General features: G+C 44.7%; 1 protein-coding gene across 1 annotated transcript in view; it reads right to left on the bottom strand.

Moving 5' to 3' along the window:
* LOC139411250 (adenylate kinase 8) overlaps positions 1-25,407 on the bottom strand; it is a 72,005-nt gene that overhangs the window by 13,394 nt on the left and 33,204 nt on the right. The window contains exons 9-11 of the mRNA XM_071157291.1: positions 9,739-9,870; positions 8,943-9,032; positions 6,381-6,522 (exon numbers count right to left, since the gene is read on the bottom strand). Coding sequence (XP_071013392.1) covers positions 6,381-6,522; positions 8,943-9,032; positions 9,739-9,870 — 364 coding nt within the window. The remainder of the gene's footprint in view (positions 1-6,380; positions 6,523-8,942; positions 9,033-9,738; positions 9,871-25,407) is intronic.

The raw sequence follows: 25,407 nt of genomic DNA on the forward strand, positions 1-25,407 counted from the left end.
CAGGACCACCCGGTTACCACTGTCATGACTGTCCTGATCAGGTCAGGTTACAGGAGACCACACTCCTGGAATTCTCTCAACCAGCTTCATGAGGTAGCCACCTGAAATGCATTTCAATTAACAGGTGTGTCTTGTTAAAAGTTAATTTGAGGAATTTCTTTCCTTCGTAATGCTAGTAAATAAAGAAACAAAACAAAGGTAGTTCAACCAGTTTCTGCCCAGTGAGATTACACTGGGGAAGGAATGATATAGAATCCTTCGTGGACACAGAAAGGATCTGTACACCTGTACAGGCAACAATAAGGATTCAATTCCACAGCATTTCCAACAACATAGTTCCTCTGTTTCTGGCATGGTTAGATAAAGAGGAGTACCCCTTGGAGGAAATATGACCATCCCTGGCTCTGTGTCAACCGAATAGCCTGGGTGGAGGAATAGTCGAAGTGTCATGACAATGAGTGAAGAATAGCCTAGAATTGTCATGATGAATGACAAGGAGTTGACATGACAGCACAAACAGGTTTAGGACCAAGCTACCAACGGAGCACTGACCTGTGAGCCCTCAACTGGGCCAGTCCACAATACGCCACTAGCAAAATCTTTACACTCATAATGACCTCATTTAATTTCCACTTGGTACATTCCCACACTACCCACAGAGAGAGTTGGCATTCCAAATGACACCCTATTCCCTATTTATTGCACTACTTTTGACCAGTGCCTACAAAAGTAGTGCACTGTATATCATGGGAATAGGGTGCCATTTGGTACACAGCCAGAGAGTGCCATCAGATCCGAGGGGGTTGGATAGAATACTTTGGAGTAACTGGAGTCTCCGTGGCGGGTGATATGCATCCAGAGGTACGTACAGTGCATTTGGAAAGTATTCAGACCCCTTTAATTTTTCCACATTTTGCTACATTACAGCCTTATTATAAAATGTATTGAATATTTTTTGAATACACGCAATGCCCCATAATGACAAAGCAAAAACAGGTCTTTGAAATTTTTGCAAATTTATTACAAATGAAAACCAGATACCTTATTTACTCAAGTATTCAGACCGTTTGCTATGAGACTCGAAATTGAGCTCAGATGCATCCTGTTTATCATCCTTGAGATGTTTCTACAACTTGATTGGAGTCCACCGGTGGTAAATTCAATTGATTGGACATGATTTGGAAAGACGCACAGCTGTCTTTATAAAGTCCCACAGTTGGCAGTGCATGTCAGAGCAAAAACCAAGCCATGACGTGGAAGGAATGGTCCGAGACTGGATTGTGTTGAGGCACAGATCTGGGGAAGGGTACCAAGACATTTCTGCAGCACTGAAGGTCCCCAAGAACACGGAGGCCTCCATCATTCTTGGATGGAGGCCACCGTGTTGGATCCACCAAGACTCTTCCTAGAACTGGTCACCCGGACAAATTGAGCAATCGGGGGAGAAGAGCCTTAGTCGGGGAATGACCAATAACCTGATGGTCACTCTGACAGAGTTCCTCTGTGGAGATAGGAGAACCTTCCAGAAGGACAACCATCTCCGCAGCACTCCACCCAAATACAGGTATGCCAAGCTTGTAACATCATACTCAAGAAGACTCGAGGCTGTAATCGTGCAGGCCAGTTAAGTTCTTCCACACCGATCTCGACAAATAATTTCTGTATGGACCTCGTTTGAGCACAGGGGCATTGTCATGCTGAAACAGGAAAGGGCCTTTCCTAAATTGTGGCCACAAAGTTGGAAGCATAGAATCATATAGAATGTATGCTGTAGATTTCCATTCACTGGAACTAAGGGGTCTAGCCCGAACCATGAGAAACTGTCCAAGAACATTATTCCTACTCCACCAAACTTTACAGTTGGCACTGCATTGGGGCAGGTAGCGTTCTCCTGGCATCCACCAAACCCAGATTTGTCCGTCGGACTGCCAGATGGTGAAGGGTGATTCATCACTCTACAGAATGCGTTTTCACTGCTCCAGAGTCAAATGGTGGCCAGCTTTACACCACTGTTTTTCTTGGTTTTGTTACGTTCCCCAGCAAGAAAACCAGTGTCACTCAAACAGAAATGGGAACGAACAAACAGTTACTGACCAACAACCAAAACCAAACCGGTAGGTTGTGGCGGGGCAATCCTTAAACCACTCAGAGTTTAACAGGATTTATTAAAGGGGCAATCCTTAGTTGCTACATCCATTTTTGGACCTATGAATTAATATGTAACCATTGATTCTTGACGCTGTTTGTTCACACGCACCCGTTCGCAATTGCTAATAACCCATCTGCAACCACCTGACTGTGTGATAAAGTGCAAATCTGGAGGCCCACACCGGACCCTATCTCTCAAACATACAAAAATTTGGTGTAGGCTGCAGTCAGAGAAGGTGGAACAATTTTTTGACAGGGACTGCAGGATATTTTTGGGGTGCTTAATGTAGATATAATTTCCAACAATTTGGTAGGCAATTTTTTATTACCTCCCCCTTTTCATTTTCTGCTTATTTCGCTCTAAATTTCACACGCACTTTTCTACTCCCACCTCCACCCACTGTTTTTTCTTCTCTTGTTAAAAGACACTGCTTCACCTTTCTTTTGTAATGCCATCATCACCAAAAACAATTAACTTACGCTGTCTGTCATGCTGCAGCTAGCTGATTTCAGAGTGGAAGGTGTGTGGAGTGCCTTCAAGAAATATAAACATGAATTTGTCTGATTCCAAATTAAATAATTTTGAAGCCGGATACATTCCTCCTTGATTTAGAAGAAAACGCATATAGCCATAAAAGCCCGTCTCTGAAGATATCATATTGATATTAATGTGTTTTTTCCTTTAGGCCCTAAAGCTTATAGGCTTATGCACTTATGCCAAATAGCCTAAAAAGAATGAAAGAAAAACCTAATTGTAGCCTACAGATAAACATTTCACAAGAATTATACATTTATGGATTTTCTATTTATTCAACCCGCCCTTCATCCACACAATATTTCATGACCCTAAACCCGCCCACCCTGATTGCGGGTTATAAGTCAAACTTGTTTAACTACAATATTTGTAAACAAAATAAATGTAAACAACCATTGTAGTCTAAAAACATGTTTAAAACTATAGTTTGGATATCATGGATGGTCAATCCTTGCATCCATAGCGTAGTCTATGGATATGAGTGGTTGCATTTCTCCAGCCCCATCCCTCAGCTTTTTACTGAAACTGTTTAAGGTTTCAATTAAGGATTGCCTCTTCAAACACCTTTATTAGAGTAATAGTGTTATTATATGGTGTTAGCCTCTAGTGAGTGAGTTACTTTTCTGCCATCAATATCAAGTAAAACTTTTGAAGTCGCAAACAAAAATAATTATATTGAAAGCAAAACATAAACCCAAAGGTATTGATAGCAAAACAAAATATTGCAAGGAAATCATTTCGAAATGCGAGAACAAATTCATTGTAAAAAAAGTTTTGTTATGATTTTTTTCAAGTGTTTTTTTTGTAAGGGCGCTGCATTCACCATTCTATTTCAGTAAAAAATAATGGTGAACACAGGTAACAGGCTGGTTCCACCAGGCAAACATGTAATTTATTTATTTAATTGATAATTTTTTTAATTGAACCTTTATTTAACTAGGCAAGTCAGTTAAGAACAAATTATTTTATATAATGACGGCTTACCCCGGCCAAATCCGGACGACGCTGGGCCAAATGTGCGCCGCCCTATGGGACTCCCAATCACGGCCAGATGTGATGCAGCCTGGATTCGAACCAGGAACTGTAGTGACGCCTCTTAGATCGCTGCACCAGTGGGGAGCCCTAAATGTAGCCTGACTGTCATGTAATGAAGTGAAGTGGTTTTGAACCAAAACATGAATTAAACTGGAACCTACTAGCTATATAAACTAATCTCTTTACACAGAATGGAGAAGCAGGAGACATTACTGAGCAACTACTAAAAATGTGATTCACATAAAAATTTAAAAAAAAAATATCTATATATATTTAAAAGGAGAAAAAAAAGTCACATTTTCAAACAGTCCATTTATATTTTCCAATGGGGCTATACATTTGGGTGAGTTTTTTTCGCCTGAGTATCCTCATTTCACTGCCAAAAATAAAATGAAACTATCTAATGTTCAGCGAAATAACAACAAAGTCAAATGCAGGTAGCCTCGTCAAATAATTAACATCCAATCACATTAAACCGTTACTCTCTCGCGGGAAATCCACTAACGGTCCATATGCAGCCAAATGTAGCTGCTGCTCATTCCGTTTGCTTGAAAATGGATGAATGGTTAAAAAAAAGTAAGTCCCGCATCCATAGAAACACTTACCAGTTCTACTGGTAGTACTGCTACTACCAGCAGTACTACACATGCACCTGTCGACGACACAAGTTGTTCTGCTTTCACGAGCACATCCAATGCTAACATCAGTAATTCTACATTTGTTGTTAGCCCAGCTAGCATGGACACTGACATTTGTGAATCTGATGCAGCCGAAGAGCTACTGACCCCTTAGGCGGGAAAGCACCGAACAACAGACAGGGACATTGGACCTAAGTCCTCCACAATAATAATAATAATAATTGCCTGTCCTGGCCACTCAGTAGCTCACCATATACGACGCGTCTAGCCCCTTCTTTTGATGTTATCTGTTGATTTTATAAATGTCTTAATACTCGAAAGTCGTCTTAATTCTCAAAAAAATGCTGTGGCTTATTTTCAAATTGGCATGTTTTGTTTAAACAATTCCTGCTTCGCATACAAGCCAGTGAATTCTATGCATTACAGCTGGATGAGTCAACATACGTGGCAGGCATGGCACAGATCCTGTTATATGTCTGTTACGTCTATGGGGGGTCAATCTGCAAACCACTGGAAACCAGGACAACAGGAGAGGATATTTTTAAAGTACTGGACAGCTTTGTGACATCAAATGGACTTTGGTGGTCAAGATGTGTTGGTATCTGTACTGATGGCGCAAAAGCCATGACAGGAAGACATAGTGGAGTAGTAACACGTGTGCAAGCAGTTGCTCCCGACGCCACTTGGGTGCACTGCAGCATCCACCGAGAGGCTCTTGCTGCCAAAGGAATGCCTGACCGCTTGAAAGACATTTTAGACACAACAGTGAAAATGGTTAACTTTGTTAAAGCAAGGCCCCTGAACTCTCATGTATTTCTGCACTATGCAATGGTATGGGCAGCGACCATGTAACGATTTTACAACATACAGAAGTGCGCAGTATTGACATGTTTTTTTTTTGTTGAGAGAGGAGCTTAAAGTTTTCTTTACTGACCATAATTTTCACTTGTCTGACCGCTTGCATGATGATGAGTTTCTCACACGACTGGCCTATCTGTTTTTCTCACCTGAATGATCTGAATCTAGGATGTGCGAGACAAAATTGAGGCTATGATTAAGAAGTTGGAGCTCTTCTCTGTTTGCATTAACACAGGTCTTTTCATCGATGTATGATATTTTTGTGTGCAAATGAACTCAAGCTTACGGACAATGTCAAATGTGATATAGCGAAGCACCTGAGTGAGTTGGGTGCGCAATTACGTAGGAACTTTCCGAAACGGATGACACAATCAACTGGATTCATTATCCCTTTCATGCCCTGCCTCCAGTCCACTTACCGATATCTGAACAAGAGAGCCTCATTGAAATTGCAACAAGCGGTTCTGTGAAAATTTAATTTAATCAGAAGCCACTGCCGGATTTCTAGATTGGGCTGCGCTCAGAGTATCCTGCCTTGGCAAATCGTGCTGTTAAGACACTAATGCCCTTTGCAACCACGTACCTATGTGAGAGTGGATTCTCGGCCCTCACTAGCATGAAAACTAAATACAGGCACACAGACTGTGTGTGGAAAATTATTTAAGACGGAGACTCTCTCCAATACCTTCCAACATTGCAGAGTTATGTGCATCCTTTCAAGTACACCCTTCTCATTAACCTGTGGTGAGTTATTCACAATTTTAGATGAACAAATAAAGTTTTATGTGTAAGATGGCTAAATAAAGAGCCAAATTATTGATGATTATTATTTGTGCCCTGGTCCTATAAGAGCAATTTGTCGCTTCCCACGAGTTGGGTTGTGACAAAAACTCACACTCATTCTTATAGTGTGGGTGTGGCAGGCTTACAATGATGGTAAAAAAACAACATTTGAGAGTGCGCTGACCCTGGTGCTAGAGGGGGTACACAGTTGGAGGTGGAATGTTTGAAGGGGTACGGGACTATAAAAAGTTTGGGAACCACTGCTCTAGGGGATCTAGAGGTAAATTAGCACGGGTTCCATCGTGTGGCCTATGCAACTCGAGGCGTTAGTAGAGGAACAGGCATTAACACCCTGGACCAGAGCTAGAGGTAAATAGGCCTACCTGCTGGGGATGAAGTTGGACTCCTGGAGTTTCTCTGCCTGCTCCAGGTCTCTGGGGAAGCCATGCAGCACCCAGCCTCGTGTGGTACAGTCCAGCCTGCTGAGACGCTCTGTCAGGATCTGCAGCACCATACTATCAGGCACTAAGGAAACACAGGGACACACATAACACACTCCCTTAGAGACTCTGGTCTTGTTCTTTCAGAATTCTTAAGAAGACTTTAAGAATGCATCCTTCCTGATCAGACATCTGACAGAGAGATCCCTGTTCTGACATGCCTGGATTGGTGTAAGATGTGATAGATACAGTATAAGCAATGGTTCTATCAATTTGTGTTTTCTACGGACGTATTCACGATGAACATATTTCTCTCATTACTTCTGTTTTTGTGGATTCTTCAGGAATTTTCTGAATAAACACTATAGCCTACTCTTTAATAATCTTTTCATTTAGAAATAGAACATTTCATTGATTAGTCTAATTCCTGGCTTTATGATCATATCAGCAGATTGGGTCCAGAGGATTCTTATACATGTGCTCTTCATTTCTGACAAGGCTTGTGGTGGAAATCCCCCCCCCCCCCCCCCAAACAAATGGATATCAACCTTTATGTTAACTTGTCTGGTATAATTTATCCCCCTCTGTACTTTCTATTTGGTCTTGTTTTTTCCACCACACTTATTGCACCTTGAGCCAGAAATCTGTCTTGTTTCCAAAAATAAACATGCCTATTAAGTGTAGGCTATATCTTCAGAGACAGGATTTTATCACTACATGCATTTTCTTCTAAATCAAGGAGGAATGAACCAAGGAGGAATGTATCCGGCAACAAAATAATTAAGTTGGAATCAGACAAATTCATGTTTACATTTCTTGAAGACACTCCACACACCTTTCACTCTGAAATCAGCTAGCTGCAGCATGACAGGCAGCATAAGTTTAATTATTATTTATTTATGTTGATGATGATGGCATTCCAAAAGTAAGGTGAATAAGTGGCTTTTAACAAGATAAGAAAAACAGTGGGTGGAGATGGGAGAAGGAAAGTATGTGTGAAAGGTAGAGAGAAAATAGCAGAAAATGAAAAGGGGGGTAGGTAATACAAATATAATTATATTATTTGAGAAAAAATAAGAGCAAAACCCAAGGGGACCATGAAGAAGCCTGGGAAAAATGTAAGTTGATGGATTGAAATGTCCAATTTCCACAACAAACAATCTGAGCTTCTCCCTCCTGCAGAAACGTCTTCAAACATCAGGCAGCCTGAAAAGGTTTCTTCTTCTCCCTTCGTTTCCACTCCCTCCTTTCCATCCACTCCTCCATAACACCATTTCCTATTTTCTACTTCCTTAATGTGGCTCTCCAAATCCCTAAAGCACTGTACTGGTTACACTAGCCACAATCTCTCCATACCCTAATTATACCCCAGTGAGTCGATTAATCAACTTGTAAATTACTTAAGCAAGCTCCTTTCCCTGCAATTCTCACTGTCACAGAGAGGGAGAGTGATGTAGGGAGGGTTAGGGAGAAAGAGATGTCTTCAAATAGCAAAAGCCGCCTTCTCTCACTGGATAACATAAAGCCCAGTTCAACAAAATACAAGAAGTTGAACACAACAATTAACATATTCCATGCATATTCTCCACTCCAATATGTACATTGGTAACAATATGAATGTGAGTTGGTTCCCACTGTGGCCAGCAGTGGTTCTTCTGGTCGTAAATAGTTGCAAATGGACTCTATGGGTCATTTTCCCAGACCCAGATTAAGCCTGTGTGTGTGTGTGTGTGTGTGTGTGTGTGTGTGTGTGTATATGTTTGTGTAGCCTATACATGTGTATGTGCAAATGTGTGTTTGTGTGTGTGCGCGTGAGGGATAAGTGTGCGAGTCAAGGCCTCCATTAGGCTTGAACTCAGTATGCATTGGCGGCACAATCTCGACACATCTGCATGGAGCCCACTCCCCGGGGGATGTTAATTCAATTAATAAAAAGTTGCTCAAGGCGAGTGGCCCAGACACAAGCCCTGGGCACTGCAGTGATTGGCACGCTTTGGCAGCTACATACACCCTCTAGAGTGGAGCAGTAGCCCCAGCTAAATGGCAACCGCCTTATATCATGTCTAATATTATTTTCCACAGGATGTTATTCCAAAGTAGCAAAACAATTAAATAAATAAAAACTGACTGAAATATGTATCTTTTTCCAATCAAGATGAGACACACAACCCAGATCAAAACCTGATTCGAACTATTTGGAAATGTAGTACTAGAGAATGTCTCCTTAGTTATTATTCACATCAGAGAATTGTCTGATGATGAGTAGCCCGAGCTAATCTAATTATTTTGGGCAAACGACTCTAGCCATTCCAGAGCTGTTCATTACTTTTGCATGGGCAGGGATACAGGGTCTCCATTTTTACTCCCCCCTGTAACACTGTTTACATGCAGGCTCTGATGCTAAAAGCAACTAATTGAAGGAGGAACCAGGTAAATTGTATGGCCACAAAGGTGTGTGTGAGCACGTGAGTATGAGTGCACCCTATTGTATGACTAACTGTGTACCTTGTTGTCCAGATTCCAAGTAAGGTTTAATGAGTTCTCCCATATTGGTCGCGTCTGCAGAAACCGCCTCCAGAAGCTCACCGCAGCAAACTACAAGGGAAGCGGAGAGTCGGGACAAGAAAGGGGAGACATTCATGTTGAAATAAACAGAATACACAATGTAACCTTTCAGACAGGGAATAAACAGAATAGGAAAAATGACAGCTCCTGTAGGCTGCGTCCCAAACGGCACCCTATTCCCTAGAGCGGTCTTGGTCAAAAGTAGTGCACTAAATAGGAATAGTTGCATTTGGGATGCAGACATACACAGTAAACAAGGAGAGATGGAGGATGGAAAATGAAAGTCTGTGCAAAAAAATGGCAGTGACATAAGACTCCATGTCAAAACAGAACATTTTAATCATGTTTGTGTCTAAACAAATATATAATATACTGTACATACAGTCCTCGCCATATGTATTTGGACAGTGAAGCTACAATTTTAATTTTGGCTCTATTCTCCAGCACTTCAGGCATAAATCTACAGTATTAAATCATTTCTCTGGTTTGCAAACTGGGAGTGAGAAAAACTGCACTTAATATAACCACATTCTGTCTGTTTCTGTGGCTACTCTAGAGAACATGGCAAAATATACTTTATGTCAAAATAACAAAAAGTTGTATCATAAGAAGTACTTCTAAAGCCAATTTTGAATTTAACGCCATAACCATAGTACAAATTCAATCAATGACTATTCTATAGAGCCAGGTACACATTGAGAGGGACAGTGAAGGACTGTTCTGGGTGAAAACTTACGATTGACAATGTTGTATTTCTGAGAGATAAGTTTCGCCTGCAGACTCTTGCCTGAGCCAGGGGGGCCAAATAGGAGGACCCTGGGGGTGTGAGGGGCCACAGAACAGTGCCGCGAGAGAATGTACGTCAGAACTGTGGGAGGAGACAACAACCACAGCATTAAAGTGGCAATCCAGTTCTCCTTTTCACCTATTTTAACACATGATTTACATGAACTCAAGAGGTGGTCCAGGTATGTCATTATAGCACACCTTCAGTGTGTGTACTTTGCACTATATACAGTGGGGAGAACAAGTATTTGATACACTGACGATTGGCAGGTTTTCCTACTTACAAAGCATGTAGAGGTCTGTAATTTTTATCATAGGTACACTTCAACTGTGAGAGATGGAATCTAAAACAAAAATACAGATAATCACATTGTATTATTTGTAAGTAATTAATTTGCATTTTATTGCATGACATAAGTATTTGATCACCTACCAACCAGTAAGAATTCTGGCTCTCACAGACCTGTTAGTTTTTCTTTCTCATTACCTGTATTAACTGCACCTGTTTGAACTCGTTACCTGTATAAAAGACACCTGTCCACACACTCAATCAAACAGACTCTAACCTCTCCACAATGGCCAAGACCAGAGAGCTGTGTAAAGACATCAGGGATAAAATTATAGCCCTGCACAAGGCTGGGATGGGCTACAGGACAATAGGCAAGCAGCTTGGTGAGAAGGCAACAACTGCTGGAGCAATTATTAGAAAATGGAAGAAGTTCAAGATGACGGTCAATCACCCTCGGTCTGGGGCTGATCATGAGAAAGGTGAGGGATCAGCCCAGAACTACACGGCAGGACCTGGTCAATGACCTGAAGAGAGCTGGGGCCACAGTCTCAAAGAAAATCATTAGTAACACACTACGCCGTCATGGATTAAAATCCTGCAGCGCACGCAAGGTCCCCCTGCTCAAGCCAGCGCATGTCCAGGCCAGTCTGAAGTTTGCCAATGACCATCTAGATGATCCAGAGGAGGAATGGGAGAAGGTCATGTGGTCTGATGAGACAAAAATAGAGCTTTTTGGTCTAAACTCCACTCGCCGTGTTTGGAGGGAGAAGAAGGATGAGTACAACCCCAAGAACACCATCCCAACCGTGAAGCATGGAGGTGGAAACATCATTATTTGGGGATGCTTTTCTGCAAAGGGGACAGGACGACTGCACCGTATTAAGGGGAGGATGGATGGGGCCATGTATCGTGAGACCTTGGTCAACAACCTCCTTCCCTCAGTAAGAGCATTGAAGATGGGTCGTGGCTGGGTCTTCCAGCATGACAACGACCCGAAACACACAGCCAGGGCAACTAAGGAGTGGCTCCGTAAGAAGCATCTCAAGGACCTGGAGTGGCCTAGCCAGTCTCCAGACCTGAACCCAATAGAAAATCTTTGGAGGGAGCTGAAAGTCTGTATTGCCCAGCGACAGCCCCGAAACCTGAAGGATCTGGAGAAGGTCTGTATGGAGGAGTGGGCCAAAATCCCTGCTGCAGTGTGTGCAAACCTAGTCAAGAACTACAGGAAACGTATGATCTCTGTAATTGCAAACAAAGGTTTCTGTACCAAATATTAGGTTCTGCTTTTCTGATGTATCAAATACTTATGTCATGCAATAAAATGCAAATTAATTACTTAAAAATCATACAATCTGATTTTCTGGATTTTTGTTTTAGATTCTGTCTCTCACAGTTGAAGTGTACATATGAAAAAAATTACAGACCTCTACATGCTTTGTAAGTAGGATACAAATAACTAAATATCTTGTGCTTAACAATAACTCTGTTAGCTTACTTGCACTGTCATGTATAATAAGCCAGCTATTAACATGCAGAGGTATCCCAGTGCATTGGGGCTGGCTGGGGATTGTTTAAAGCCCTATTCTCTCCCATGGAGTAATAAAGAGCGAGCCAGCGGGCTAATCTGATTTTAAAGGAGGTGATCAATAAATTGAGTCTCTCTCTCTAACGCTCGCTCCCTCCCTCCCTTCTTCCCCTGGTTCCAGGGGAGTATTTGTTTGAAGTGTGACACTCAAGAGGAAGCGAACAGCTGTTTACATTTGAGTCGAACCACAACAATACTGTGCGTCAATATGATAGGCCTTGCGTTTAACACACTGCAATTAACAACAAGCTAATTGGAACTAATCACTCTAAGCCTCTAATATGCAAAAAAATATATATACCACATAGTGCACTCACGTCTGTAGACATGAAATGCTTTGAAAGGTTGGTCATGGCTCACATCAACACCAAAATCCTAGAAACCCTAGACCCACTCCAATTTGCATACCGCCCCCAACAGATGATGCAATCTCTATTGCACTCAACACTGCCCTTTCCCACCTGGACAAAAGGAACACCTATGTGAGAATGCTATTCTTTGACTACAGCTCAGCGTTCAACACCAGTGCCCTCAAAGCTCATCAATAAGCTAAGGACCCCGATACTAAACACCTCCCTCTGCAAACTGGATCCTAGACTTCCTGATGGGCCGCCCCCAGGTGGTGAGGGTAGGAAACAACACATCCACCACGCTGATCCTCAACACAGGGGCGCGTGCTCAGTCCCCTCCTGTACTCCCTATTCACTCATGACTGCATGGCCAGGCACCACTCCAACACCATCATCAAGTTTGCCGATGACACAGCGACGAGACAGCATATCAGAGACCTGGCCGTGTGGTGCCAGGACAACAACCTCTCCCTCAACGTGATCAAGACAAAGGAGATGATTGTGGACTACAAGAAAAAGAGGATCGAGCACGCCCCCATTCTCATTGATGGGGCTGTAGTGGAACAGGTTGAAGACTTCGAGTTCCTTGGTGTCAACATCATCAATAAACTATCATGGTCCAAACACACTAAGACAGTCGTGAAGAGGGCACGACAAGGCCTATTCCTCCTCAGGAGACTGAAAAGATTTGGGTCCTCAGATCCTCAAAAGGTTCTACAGCTGCACCATCGAGAGCGTCACTGCCTGGTATGGCAACTGCTCTGCCTCCGACCGCAAGGCACTACAGAGGGTAGTGCGTACGGCCCAGTACGTCACTGGGGCCAAGCTTCCCGTCATCCAGGACCTCTATAATCAGACAGTGTCAGAGGAAAGACCTAAACATTGTCAAAGACTCCAGCCACCCTAGTCATAGATTGTTCTCTCTGCTACCGCACGGCAAGCCGGAGCGCCAAGTCTAGGTCCAAAAGGCTTCTTAACAGCTTCTTCCCCCAAGCCATAAGACTCCTGAACAGCTAATCAAAGGGTTACCCAAACCCCTCTTTTATGCTGCTGCTACTCTCTGTTTATAATCTATGCAGAGTCACTTTAACTCTACTTACATGTACATATTACCTCAACTAACTGGTGTCCCCGCACATTGACTCTGTACCGGTACCCTCTGTATATAGCCTCGCTTGTTATTTTACTGCAGCTGTTTAATTATTTGTTACTTTTATTTTCTATTTTTTTCTTAACTTGTTAAAGCATTGTGGGTTAAGGGCTTGTAAGTAAGCATTTCACTGTTGTATTCGGTGCATGTGACAAATGCAATTTGATTTGACTTCTGACAAGCGTACATAGGGTAAACATCATATTTTCGTATGGCTAAGGCAGAGGGAGCCAGTCAGATCATAATAAAGGACGCATCTTAATTAGCGTAATAATCAATATTCAAAGAAACAGTTTTAGCACATCTGGTATTTCAACGACAGCATATGAATACTTAATCGCAAAGACATTTCGAAACATTTCTATGCCCTCAGTTTAACTTGAGCAAATAAGAAGTTGATTAATTATAAATGGTGCCATTACAGAAACCTTTCGTTTACTTATCAAGCTGAAAACACAGCCCGGGAGAGTAAACACACATAGCCTCCTCTAAATCTCTATCTGCAATCATAGACCTGGACTGCGTCCCAAATTGCACCCTATTCCCGAGCTGACAAGGTACAAATCTGTCGTTCTGCCCCTGAACAGGCAGTTAACCCACTGTTCCCAGGCCGTCATTGAAAATAAGAATTTGTTCTTAACTGACTTGCCTGGTTAAATAAAGGTAAAATAAAAAAAATAAAAAAAAAATAGTGTACTACTTGGGCTCTGATCAAAGGGAATAGGGTGCCATTTAGGATGCAGGCCTGCTTCTAAATCAGAGAGGATCTGGGGAAAGACAGCATACATGGCTGATTCTGGCACTGAGGGAGGACTGTTGGTAACTAATACCACAGGATGGAGAGGCTGAGTCGAGACCTAAAAAAAAAGATCACGTGTGTAATTCTTACACAGGATCAAAATGTTGCTGTTTTAAAGCTACAATCCTTAATTGAAACAATAACAAAGCAGCACCCTACGTTTTGGTAAAAAGCTGAGAGATGGGCCTGCAGAAATGTAACACCTCTCAGATTCATAGACAGAGGTATGGATTCAAGGACTGACCATCCATAAAATTATAGTTTTAAATATGTTTTGAGGCTATACAGTGTTTGATTACATTGTTTACAAATATTGGAATCAAGCAAGCTTATATTTTGGGTTCTGATGGGGTACGACAGTTGAACTAAACCTCATGAGCCATTTAGAAGTTATATTCTTCAGGAAGCAATGGGTATACAGTACCAGTCAAAAGTTTGGACACACCTACTCATTCCAGGTTTTTTTAATTTATTTTTTTATTATTTTCTACATTGTAGAATAATAGTGAAGACATCAAAACTATGAAATAGACATGTGGAATCATGTAGTAACTAGGGTTGAAAAGGGTCGGAAACTTTCCGGTAAATTTACAACATTTTTCAGGGAATCTTCTGGGAATTTGGCTTAAATTCATCAAAAAAGTTAGCTTATAACAGTGAACCTTTGTTTGTGGGATATACATAAGGCAATTCTAGGTCGTGGGGCATATTTTGGTTAAACTATCCAATGGAATTGCAACCCTCTGCATGCACATGCATTCTTCCATCACATGTACAGCTGATTCTCAAGATCTTGCACACTAATGAGATGCTATTGAGCCCACACTACTACACTGTCTGAGCCAAGGACTACATGCTTTCTGGTAAGTTTTGATAACAATACTGGGTGGGTGAATATATTTTATATGACATACATGATTTCTTTTGTTAACTAGTAGATAGTAGCCTACAGCAAAGTGTGTTTAAATAATTTCTAACTTGTTAACAATTTCTGCTAGTTAGTTTTGCTACCATGTGGGTTTTAGCTTGCTTGAGCCTGCTAACTGAGGAGTGTTAATTCACCTGTTTCCATACATGTTTCATTTTAAAACATTTATCTCACAAAGGAGTTGTTTAATCTGACTGCTTAACTATTTATCTGTAAATGGAATTGTATTCGTTTTTTTTGCTACAATTTCTTTTCTAAACTTTACAGGAAATTGCCACGGACACTATCTGATGTGTGGAGACATTTCAGTACAGCTAAGCTGTGTACATTTGCAAATACTGTCCCAAATCATATGTGAAGAATGCAACAAAGATGCAGAATCATCTGGCCAAGTGCATAAAGTTCCCTCAGTGCTCAGAACAAGCAACCTCTACTTCTATTCGAGGTGAAAATGATGAATCAGACACCTTATCGATAGCAACAACTCATGGTCCTCCTGGAATCAGAAGTGTTTTGACTTAATGGAGGAACGTAGTCAGAGAAATGCTGATGAATGTTTTGCTCGAGCTGTGTATGCAACTGGTTCACCAATGATGCTCACAGGCAATGTGTATTGAAAAATATTTTTGAATGATGCCCATCATACACCACTCCAACCAGACATGCTTTATCTACTTATATGCTGGATGCAGAGTTCATCAAAATCAAATCAAATTTTATTTGTCACATACACATGGTTAGCAGATGTTAATGCGAGTGTAGCGAAATGCTTGTGCTTCTAGTTCCGACAATGCAGTAATAACCAACAAGTAATCTAGCTAACAATTCCAAAACTACTACCTTATAGACACAAGTGTAAGGGGATAAAGAATATGTACATAAAGATATATGAATGAGTGATGGTACAGAGCGGCATAGGCAAGATGCAGTAGATGGTATCGAGTACAGTATATACATATGAGATGAGTATGTAAACAAAGTGGCATAGTTAAAGTGGATAGTGATACATGTATTACATAAAGATGCAGTAGATGATATAGAGTACAGTATATACGTATACATATGAGATGAATAATGTAGGGTATGTAAACATTATATTAGGTAGCATTGTTTAAAGTGGCTAGTGATATATTTTACATAATTTCCCATCAATTCCCATTATTAAAGTGGCTGGAGTTGAGTCAGTGTGTTGGCAGCAGCCACTCAATGTTAGTGGTGGCTGTTTAACAGTCTGATGGCCTTGAGATAGAAGCTGTTTTTCAGTCTCTCGGTCCCAGCTTTGATGCACCTGTACTGACCTCGCCTTCTGGATGATAGCGGGGTGAACAGGCAGTGGCTCGGGTGGTTGTTGTCCTTGATGATCTTTATGGCCTTCCTGTAACATCGGGTGGTGTAGGTGTCCTGGAGGGCAGGTAGTTTGCCCCCGGTGATGCGTTGTGCAGACCTCACTACCCTCTGGAGAGCCTTACGGTTGTGGGCAGAGCAGTTGCCGTACCAGGCATTGATACAGCCCGACAGGATGCTCTCGATTGTGCATCTGTAGAAGTTTGTGAGTGCTTTTGGTGACAAGCCAAATTTATTCAGCCTCCTGAGGTTGAAGAGGCGCTGCTGCGCCTTCTTCACGATGCTGTCTGTGTGGGTGGACCAATTCAGTTTGTCTGTGATGTGTATGCCGAGGAACTTAAAACTTACTACCCTCTCCACTACTGTTCCATCGATGTGGATAGGGGGGTGTTACCTCTGCTGTTTCCTGAAGTCCACAATCATCTCCTTAGTTTTGTTGACGTTGAGTGTGAGGTTATTTTCCTGACACCACACTCCGAGGGCCCTCACCTCCTCCCTGTAGGCCGTCTCGTCGTTGTTGGTAATCAAGCCTACCACTGTTGTGTCGTCCTCAAACTTGATGATTGAGTTGGAGGCGTGCGTGGCCACACAGTCGTGGGTGAACAGGGAGTACAGGAGAGGGCTCAGAACGCACCCTTGTGGGGCCGCAGTGTTGAGGATCAGCGGGGTGGAGATGTTGTTGCCTACCCTCACCACCTGGGGGCGGCCCGTCAGGAAGTCCAGTACCCAGTTGCACAGGGCGGGGTCGAGACCAAGGGTCTCGAGCTTGATGACGAGCTTGGAGGGCACTATGGTGTTAAATGCCGAACTGTAGTCGATGAACAGCATTCTCACATAGGTATTCCTCTTGTCCAGATGGGTTAGGGCAGTGTGCAGTGTGGTTGAGATTGCATCGTCTGTGGACCTATTTGGGCGGTAAGCAAATTGGAGTGGGTCTAGGGTGTCAGGTAGGGTGAAAGTGATATGGTCCTTGACTAGTCTCTCAAAGCACTTCATGATGACGGAAGTGAGTGCTACGGGGCGGTAGTCGTTTAGCTCAGTTACCTTAGCTTTCTTGGAAACAGGAACAATGGTGGCCCTCTTGAAGCATGTGGGAACAGCAGACTGGGATAGGGATTGATTGAATATGTCCGTAAACACACCAGCCAGCTGGTCTGCGCATGCTCTGAGGGCGCGGCTGGGGATGCCGTCTGGGCCTGCAGCCTTGCGAGGGTTAACACGTTTAAATGTTTTCCTCACGTCGGCTGCAGTGAAGGAGAGTCCGCATGTTTTGGTTGCAGGCCGTGTCAGTGGCACTGTATTGTCCTCAAAGCGTGCAAAAAAGTTATTTAGTCTGCCTGGGAGCAAGACATCCTGGACGGGGCTGGTTTTCTTTTTGTAATCCGTGATTGACTGTAGACCCTGCCACATACCTCTTGTGTCTGAGCCGTTGAATTGAGATTCTACTTTGTCTCTATACTGACGCTTAGCTTGTTTGATTGCCTTGCGGAGGGAATAGCTACACTGTTTGTATTCGGTCATGTTTCCGGTCACCTTGCCCTGATTAAAAGCAGTGGTTTGCGCTTTCAGTTTCACGCGAATGCTGCCATCAATCCACGGTTTCTGGTTTGGGAATGTTTTAATCGTTGCTATGGGAACGACATCTTCAACGCACGTTCTAATAAACTCGCTCACCGAATTAGCGTATTCGTCAATGTTGTTGTTTGATGCAATACGAAACATATCCTAGTCCACGTGATGGAAGCAGTCTTGGAGTGTGGAATCAGATTGGTCGGACCAGCGTTGAACAGACCTCAGCGCGGGAGCTTCTTGTTTTAGTTTCTGTCTGTAGGCAGGGATCAACAAAATGGAGTCGTGGTCAGCTTTTCCGAAAGGAGAGCGGGGCAGGGCCTTAAATGCGTCGCGGAAGTTAGAATAGCAATGATCCAAGTTTTTTCCAGCCCTGGTTGCGCAATCGATATGCTGATACAATTACTTGTTTTCAGATTAGCCTTGTTAAAATTAGATTAGCCTTGTTAAAATCCCCAGCTACAATGAATGCAGCCACAGGATATATGGAATCCAGTTTGCAAAGAGTCAAATAAAGTTCGTTCAGAGCCATCGATGTGTCTGCTTGGGGGGGAATATATACGGCTGTGATTATAATCGAAGAGAATTCCCTTGGTAGATAATGCGGTCGACATTTGATTGTGAGGAATTCTAAATCAGGTGAACAGAAGGACTTGAGTTCCTGTATGTTGTTGTGGCCACACCACGTCATCTTAGTTCAAGTGAAGGTCTAGCAAATCATAGAAAAAGCAGACTGTATTGCAATCATCTCTGATGGGTGGTTGAATGTGCGTAGGCAAGGAATAATTAATTACAGAAGGTATTTGCACTGGTGACAGACAATGCTGTGAACATGAAGGCTGTTTGGTCTAAAGTGGAGGAGTCCTACCTCACATCACACCCATTGGCTGTGCTGATCATGCATTGAATCTGCTCCTCAAGGACATCATGGCACTGAAAACAATGGTTACACTCTACAAGAGAGCCAAGGAAATGGTTAGGTAAGTGAAGGGTCATCAAATTATAGCGGCAATCTACCTCACCAAGCAAAGTGAGAAGAATATGAACACCACATTGAAGCTGCCCAGCAACATCCATTTGGGTCTCCAGGAGGGGAAGGAGTCTCTCCAAGAAATGGCCATATCACAGTCTGCCAATGTGGACAGTCCCATCAAGGGGATCCTCCTGGATGATGTATTTTGGGAGAGAGTGGTAAGCAGCCTGAAACTCCTGAAACATACAGCAGTAGCCATTGCATGGATTGAGGGAGACAATGCCATAGTGTCTGTTGTTCAGACTCTGCTTGCAGATGTAAGATAATAAATCCGTACTGCCCTTCCCACTTCACTGTTGCTCCAAGCAGAGGAAACTGCAGTTCTGAAATACATCAAAAAGCGTGAAGACTTCTGCTTGAAGCCCATACACGCTGCAGCATACATGTTGGACCCCAAGTATGCTGGCAAGAGCATCCTGTCTGGTGCAGAGATCAACAAGGCCTATGGTGTCATCTCCACCTTGGCCTGGATGAGGGCATGGTTCTTGGCAGTCTGGAGAAGTACACTTCCAAGCAAGGGCTTTGGGATGGAGATGCAACATGGCAGTCGTGCCAACATATCTCATCAGCCACCCCGTGGAAGGGACTTCATGGATCTGAGGCTCTTTCCCCTGTTGCCTCCATCATCCTCTAAATCCCACCAACATCAGCCGCCTCAGAGAGCAACTGGTCCTTGTTTGGGAACACACACACCAATGCACGCAACAGGCTAACCAATACAAGAGTTGAAAAATTGGTGGCCATCCGAGCAAATTTGAGGCTTTTTAAGCCTGGCAATGAGCCATCCTCAACAAGTTTGGAAAGTGACAGTGACGATGAGGCCTTAGAGTCTGATGTTCAAGAGGTGGACATTGAGGAGGTCCAGGGAGAAGACATGGAAGCCTGAGACAAAGGCAGCCAAAGCTTTAGTTTCTACACTATCATTTTATGTTATGTTGAAAACATTTTTGGAAGATGTGATGGATCATTGGGGATCATTCAATATCCCCTTTCTTTTGTTGTTCAGTGAAATCATCCCATGTGAAGAGTCAATTCATTTAATTAAAGATAAATTCGTATTTTTTTTTTACATGTTTATTTCTATTGGAAGGATTTAATAATTTGCAATTATGTCTACTAATGATAAGGTTTATGTTTCTGTCTCCATATGATAAATATATCCAATGCAAAAAAATCTAGATTTAAATGGTATTACTATTACATTTGCAAATATTTCCGTTAATTCCCATATATTCCCGTTAATCCCCACACAAAGTTTCCACCTCTGAATATTCCCCAAAATGTGCAACCCAGTAGTAACCCAAAAATTGCTAAACACCTCAAAATATATTTTATATTTGAGATTCTTCAAAGTAGCTACCCTTTGCCTTGATGACAGCTTTATACAATCTTGGCATCTCTCAACCACTAATATATGTGTCACGTCTACTCCGGCTCCTACGCTATTCTCGACTACCAGCGCCTACGTTACAATACATCCAAAAATGGATGTAGAAATGGTTGAATTGTAGTTGAAAGCAAATTTCCTGCTATTCTACACATTTTGCCATGGGGCAGAGTGAAAATGTTCCAGTTTTAAAGCTAATACTCCTGAATGCATAATTTTTATTTGGGTCATTGTTACTTCTCCAAGATTATCTTATTTACAATTATATAGATCCATTATCTTTTTTACAGACGGCCCACCCAAGACTTTTCTCTGCAGAAAAAACTTTGTTACTATCTATCAGTTAGCTTTCTTTGTAAGATTCCAGACACTCCGATTTAAATATATACACTTTAGTAAAGCAAACTTGTTTAAGCCCAATTCACATCCGCCATGGTGCGCCTGCTTCTAGCCTTCTACCGTCACCACTGCCCTGCCTCACACAACAAACCTAAGGCGGCAGGTAGCCTAGTGGTTAGAGAGGTGAGCCAACGGCTGGAGGATTGCCAGGTCAAATCCCGGGTCAGAGAGGAAAAAGCTGTTGAGAATTGAGCTGGCAAACGGAGGGTTGCTGGTATCAAATCCTAGATGACATTGCCTGCTTTTGTGCCCTTGAGCAAAGCACTTAACCCCCCACAACAGGCACCCAGTGTGGCAGACCCCCGTACCTCTCCAAAACCTGTATGTGTATCATTTGCAGGGGTTGGGCTAAAGTAATCTTAAGAGAGAAAATGACAGAACTATTTTGTCAAGTTGAGTGGTGTAATGTTCAGACAGGTAGTATTCAGATGGCTTTAATGGTGTGACTGAAGGCTGCGACGGCTGCTCCTGCTCCCCTTGCCTGTAGCTTAGCCTTAGGCAAACTCCCTGTCCATCAGCTGGGCTGACAGGGAGGGGAATCAAAACCTCCCCATGGGTCTGCTGCAGTGCAGTGCTGACATCCCTCCAGAAGGCGTGGCTGTGGAGGGGCAGCAGCCCACTAAGAGTGTGTCCTAAAATAGCACCCTATTACTGATATGGGCTCTGGCCAAAAGTATTGCACTATATAGGGAATAGGGTGCCATTTGGGACGCAGACTGAGAAGATATTGTGACGAGGCTTTGATGCTGTGCAACAAAGCCTCTGAGGCCTGTGATGGGAGAGACTGTCATCCATCGCCAATCACTGTCTCAGGTAGAGAGGGGCATCAAAGTCATTACTATATTGAACAAAAATATAAATGCAGCAATTTCAAAGATTTTACTGAGTTACAATTCACATGAGGAAATCAGTCAATTGAAATAAATGCATTAGCCCCTAAATCTATGGATTTCACACGACAGGGAATACAGATACCCCTCCAAAAATGGGCCTCACGACCTCGTCACAGTATTTTTGTGCATTCAAATTGCCATCGAGAAAATGCAATTGTCCGTAGCTTATGCTTGCCCATACCATAACCCTACCGCCACCATGGGGCACTCTGTTCACAACGTTAACGTCAGCAAACTGCTCGCCCACACAACGCCATACATGTGGTCTGTGGTTGTGAGGATGTACTGCCAAATTCTCTAAAATGACATTGGAGGCGGCTTAAGGTAGAGAAATTAACATTAAACACTCTGGCACAAGGTGCACCTGTGTAATGAACATGCTGTTTAATCAGATTCTTGAAATGCCACACCTGTAAGCTGGATGCATTATGGAACATTTCTGTGATCTTTTATTTCAGCTCATGAAACATGGGACCAACACTTTACATGTTGCATTTTGGTTCAGTGTACTACTATGGAATATGGAGACATGTCAGTCTGAGTATTTGCTTCTGGTTTAAAAAAGTGTCCCCTTTATGGCTGTGTCCTTCGTCCCAATAATAAATACACTCGTTCACTACTTCCCACAAACCTAAAAATATTGGATTGGTGAAGGCATGGGCTAGAGTTTCCACCATGTTTCTTACACCAGTCATTTCCTTGAAATGAAAGGAACAAGTGCACACTTGGGAGGAAGGACAGACAATTGGAAACATGTAGCATATGTTTGCGAATGAAGGGGGGGTCTGGGTGGGCATCTGTCCGCGGTGGCGGCTCTGGCGCTGGACGTGGTCCCCACTCCACCATAGTCTTAATCCGCTTCTATGGCCTCCTAACTCCGGACTGAGGGGCAGCTCCGGACTGAGGGGCAGCTCCGGACTGAGGGGCAGCTCCGGACTGAGGGGCAGCTCCGGACTGAATGGCAGCTCTGGCGGCTCCTGGCTGGCTGACTGCTCTGGCGGCCCAGGACAGACTGGCGGCTCTGGCGGCCCAGGACAGACTGGCGGCTCTGGCGGCCCAGGACAGACTGGCGGCTCTGGCGGCCCAGGACAGACTGGCGGCTCTGGCGGCCCAGGACAGACTGGCGGCTCTGGCGGCCCAGGACAGACTGGCGGCTCTGGCGGCCCAGGACAGACTGGCGGCTCTGGCGGCCCAGGACAGACTGGCGGCTCTGGCGGCCCAGGACAGACTGGCGGCTCTGGCGGCCCAGGACAGACTGGCGGCTCTGGCGGCCCAGGACAGACTGGCGGCTCTGGCGGCCCAGGACAGACTGGCGGCTCTGGCGGCCCAGGACAGACTGGCGGCTCTGGCGGCCCAGGACAGACTGGCGGCTCTGGCGGCCCAGGACAGACTGGCGGCTCTGGCGGCCCAGGACAGACTGGCGGCTCTGGCGGCCCAGGACAGACTGGCGGCTCTGGCGGCCCAGGACAGACTGGCGGCTCTGGCGGCCCTGGACAGACGGGCGGCTCTGGCGGCCCTGGACAGACGGGCGGCTCTGGCGGCCCTGGACAGACGGGCGGCTCTGGCGGCGCTGGACAGACGGGCGGCTCTGGCGGCGCTGGACAGACGGGCGGCTCTGGCGGCGCTGGACAGACGGGCGGCTCTGGCGGCGCTGGACAGACGGGCGGCTCTGGCGGCGCTGGACAGACGGGCGGCTCTGGCGGCGCTGGACAGACGGGCGACTCTGGCGGCGCTGGACAGACGGGCGACTCTGGCGGCGCTGGACAGACGGGCGACTCTGGCGGCGCTGGACAGACGGGCGGCTCTGGACAGACGGGCGGCTCTGGCGGCGCTGGACAGACGGGCGGCTCTGGACAGACTGGCGGCTCTGGACAGACGGGAGCACCTGTAGGGAGGAAACAGAGAGACAGCCTAGGTGCGTGGGGCTGCCACAGGACTCACCAGGCTGGGGAGACCTCCAGGAGGCTTGGTGTTAGGAGGCACCTGAAGGACTGGGCTGTGGGGGAGCACTGGAACTCTGGTGCGCAGCCTTGGCACCACTCCCCCAGGCTGGATAACTACTCTAGCCCGGACCCTCCAGAGTGCAGGCACAGGTTGAACCGGGCTGTGGGTAAGCACTGGAGATCTAGTGCCTACTACGTGCACCTCTCCCTTAGGCTCCACTCCCACATTTGCCCAGCACGAGCGGAGTGCAGGCGTAGGAGGCACTGCACCCTCCCAGCGCCCCCGGAGACACAGCACGCAACGGCGTACCGGCGACCAGACACGCTGAGCAGGCACCATACGCCCTGGCTGGATGCCCACAGTCGCATGACACTTTCGGGGGGCTGCCCTATAGCGCACTGGGCTATGGGCACGTACTGGCGACACCGTGCTCTTAACCGCATAACACGGTGCCTGACCAGTAACGCGCTGCTTATAATAAGCACGAGGAGTGAGCTCAGGTCTGCTACCTGGCTTAGCCACACTCCCCGTGTGCCACCCCCCCCCCAAAAAAATTGGGGGCTGCCTCTCGTACCTGTCGCGCTGCCGTGCTGCCTCCTCATATCGCCGCCTCTCAGCTTTCGCTGCCTCCATCTCTGCTTTGGGGCGGCGATATTCCCCAGCCTGTGCCCAGGGTCCTTCTCCGTTTAAAATCTCCTCCCATGTCCAGGAGTCCTGAAATTTCGGCCGCTGCTGCTGCCGCTGTCCGTTACCACGCCGCTTGGTCCTTGGTGGGTGGGTGTCTTCGTCCTTCTCATCTGACGAGGAGAAGCGAGAAGGATCGGAGGACCAATACGCAGCGTGGTAAGTGTTCGTAATTTTCATGGAAAAACTGAACACTACAAAACAACAACGTGACAACCGTGAAGCTAATGAACAATCGTGCTGACACAAACACTACACATAGACAATAATCCATAACAACAAAACAGGCTATCTAAATATGGTTCCCAATCAGAGACAATTTGCAAATAAATTCATAAAAAATCCTACAATGTGATTTTCTGGATTTTTTTTCTCATTTTGTCTGTCATAGTTGAAGTGTACCTATGATGAAAATTACAGGCCTCTCTCATCTTTTTAAGTGGGAGAACTTGCACAATTGGTGGCTGACTAAATACTTTTTTGCCCCACTGTATTTAGGGAATGGTATAAAACCATTTCTCGTGTTGACAGTTTCCAAGAGCACAGTGGCCTCCATCTTTGGGAAATTGAAAAAATATGGAACCACCCAGACTCTAGAGCTGGTTGTCTGAACAAACTGAGCAACCGGGCAAGAAGGACCGTGGTCAGGGAGGTGACCAATGACCACTCTGAATGAACTACAGCGTTCCTTGGCTGAGATGGGAGAACCTGTCAGAAGGACAACGGTCTCTACAGCACCATTCTGGGCTTTATGGGAGAGTGGCCAGATGGAAGCCACTCCTGAGAAAAAGGCACATGGCAGCACGCCTGGGGTTTGCAAAAATGCATGGGAAAGACTCTGAGATCATAAGGCAAAAGACTCTGTGGTCGGATGAGAAAGAAAAGTAACTATTTGGCCAAATGGCAAAGCACTATGTCTGGAGAAAACCAGGCACAGTTTATCACCCGTCTAACATCATCCATACCGTGAAGCATGGTGGTGGCAGCATCATGCTATGGGGATGCTTTTTAGAGGCAGGGACTGGGAGACTGGTAAGGATAGAAGGAACAATTAATGGAGCCAAATACAAGCAAATCCTTGATGAGAACCTGCTTGAGTGCAAACGACCAGTCCCAACAGGTCAATGACCCTTAGCATACAGCCAACGCAATGCTGGAATGGCTTCAGAACAAGAATGTAAAAGTCCTTGAGTGGCCCAACCATAATCACAGACTTGAATACCATTGAAAATCTGTGGAAAGAGTTGAAGATTGCGGTTCACCGC

The sequence above is a fragment of the Oncorhynchus clarkii genome, chromosome 6, assembly GCF_045791955.1.
Source record: "Oncorhynchus clarkii lewisi isolate Uvic-CL-2024 chromosome 6, UVic_Ocla_1.0, whole genome shotgun sequence".
In the NCBI taxonomy this organism is placed as follows: domain Eukaryota; kingdom Metazoa; phylum Chordata; class Actinopteri; order Salmoniformes; family Salmonidae; genus Oncorhynchus; species Oncorhynchus clarkii.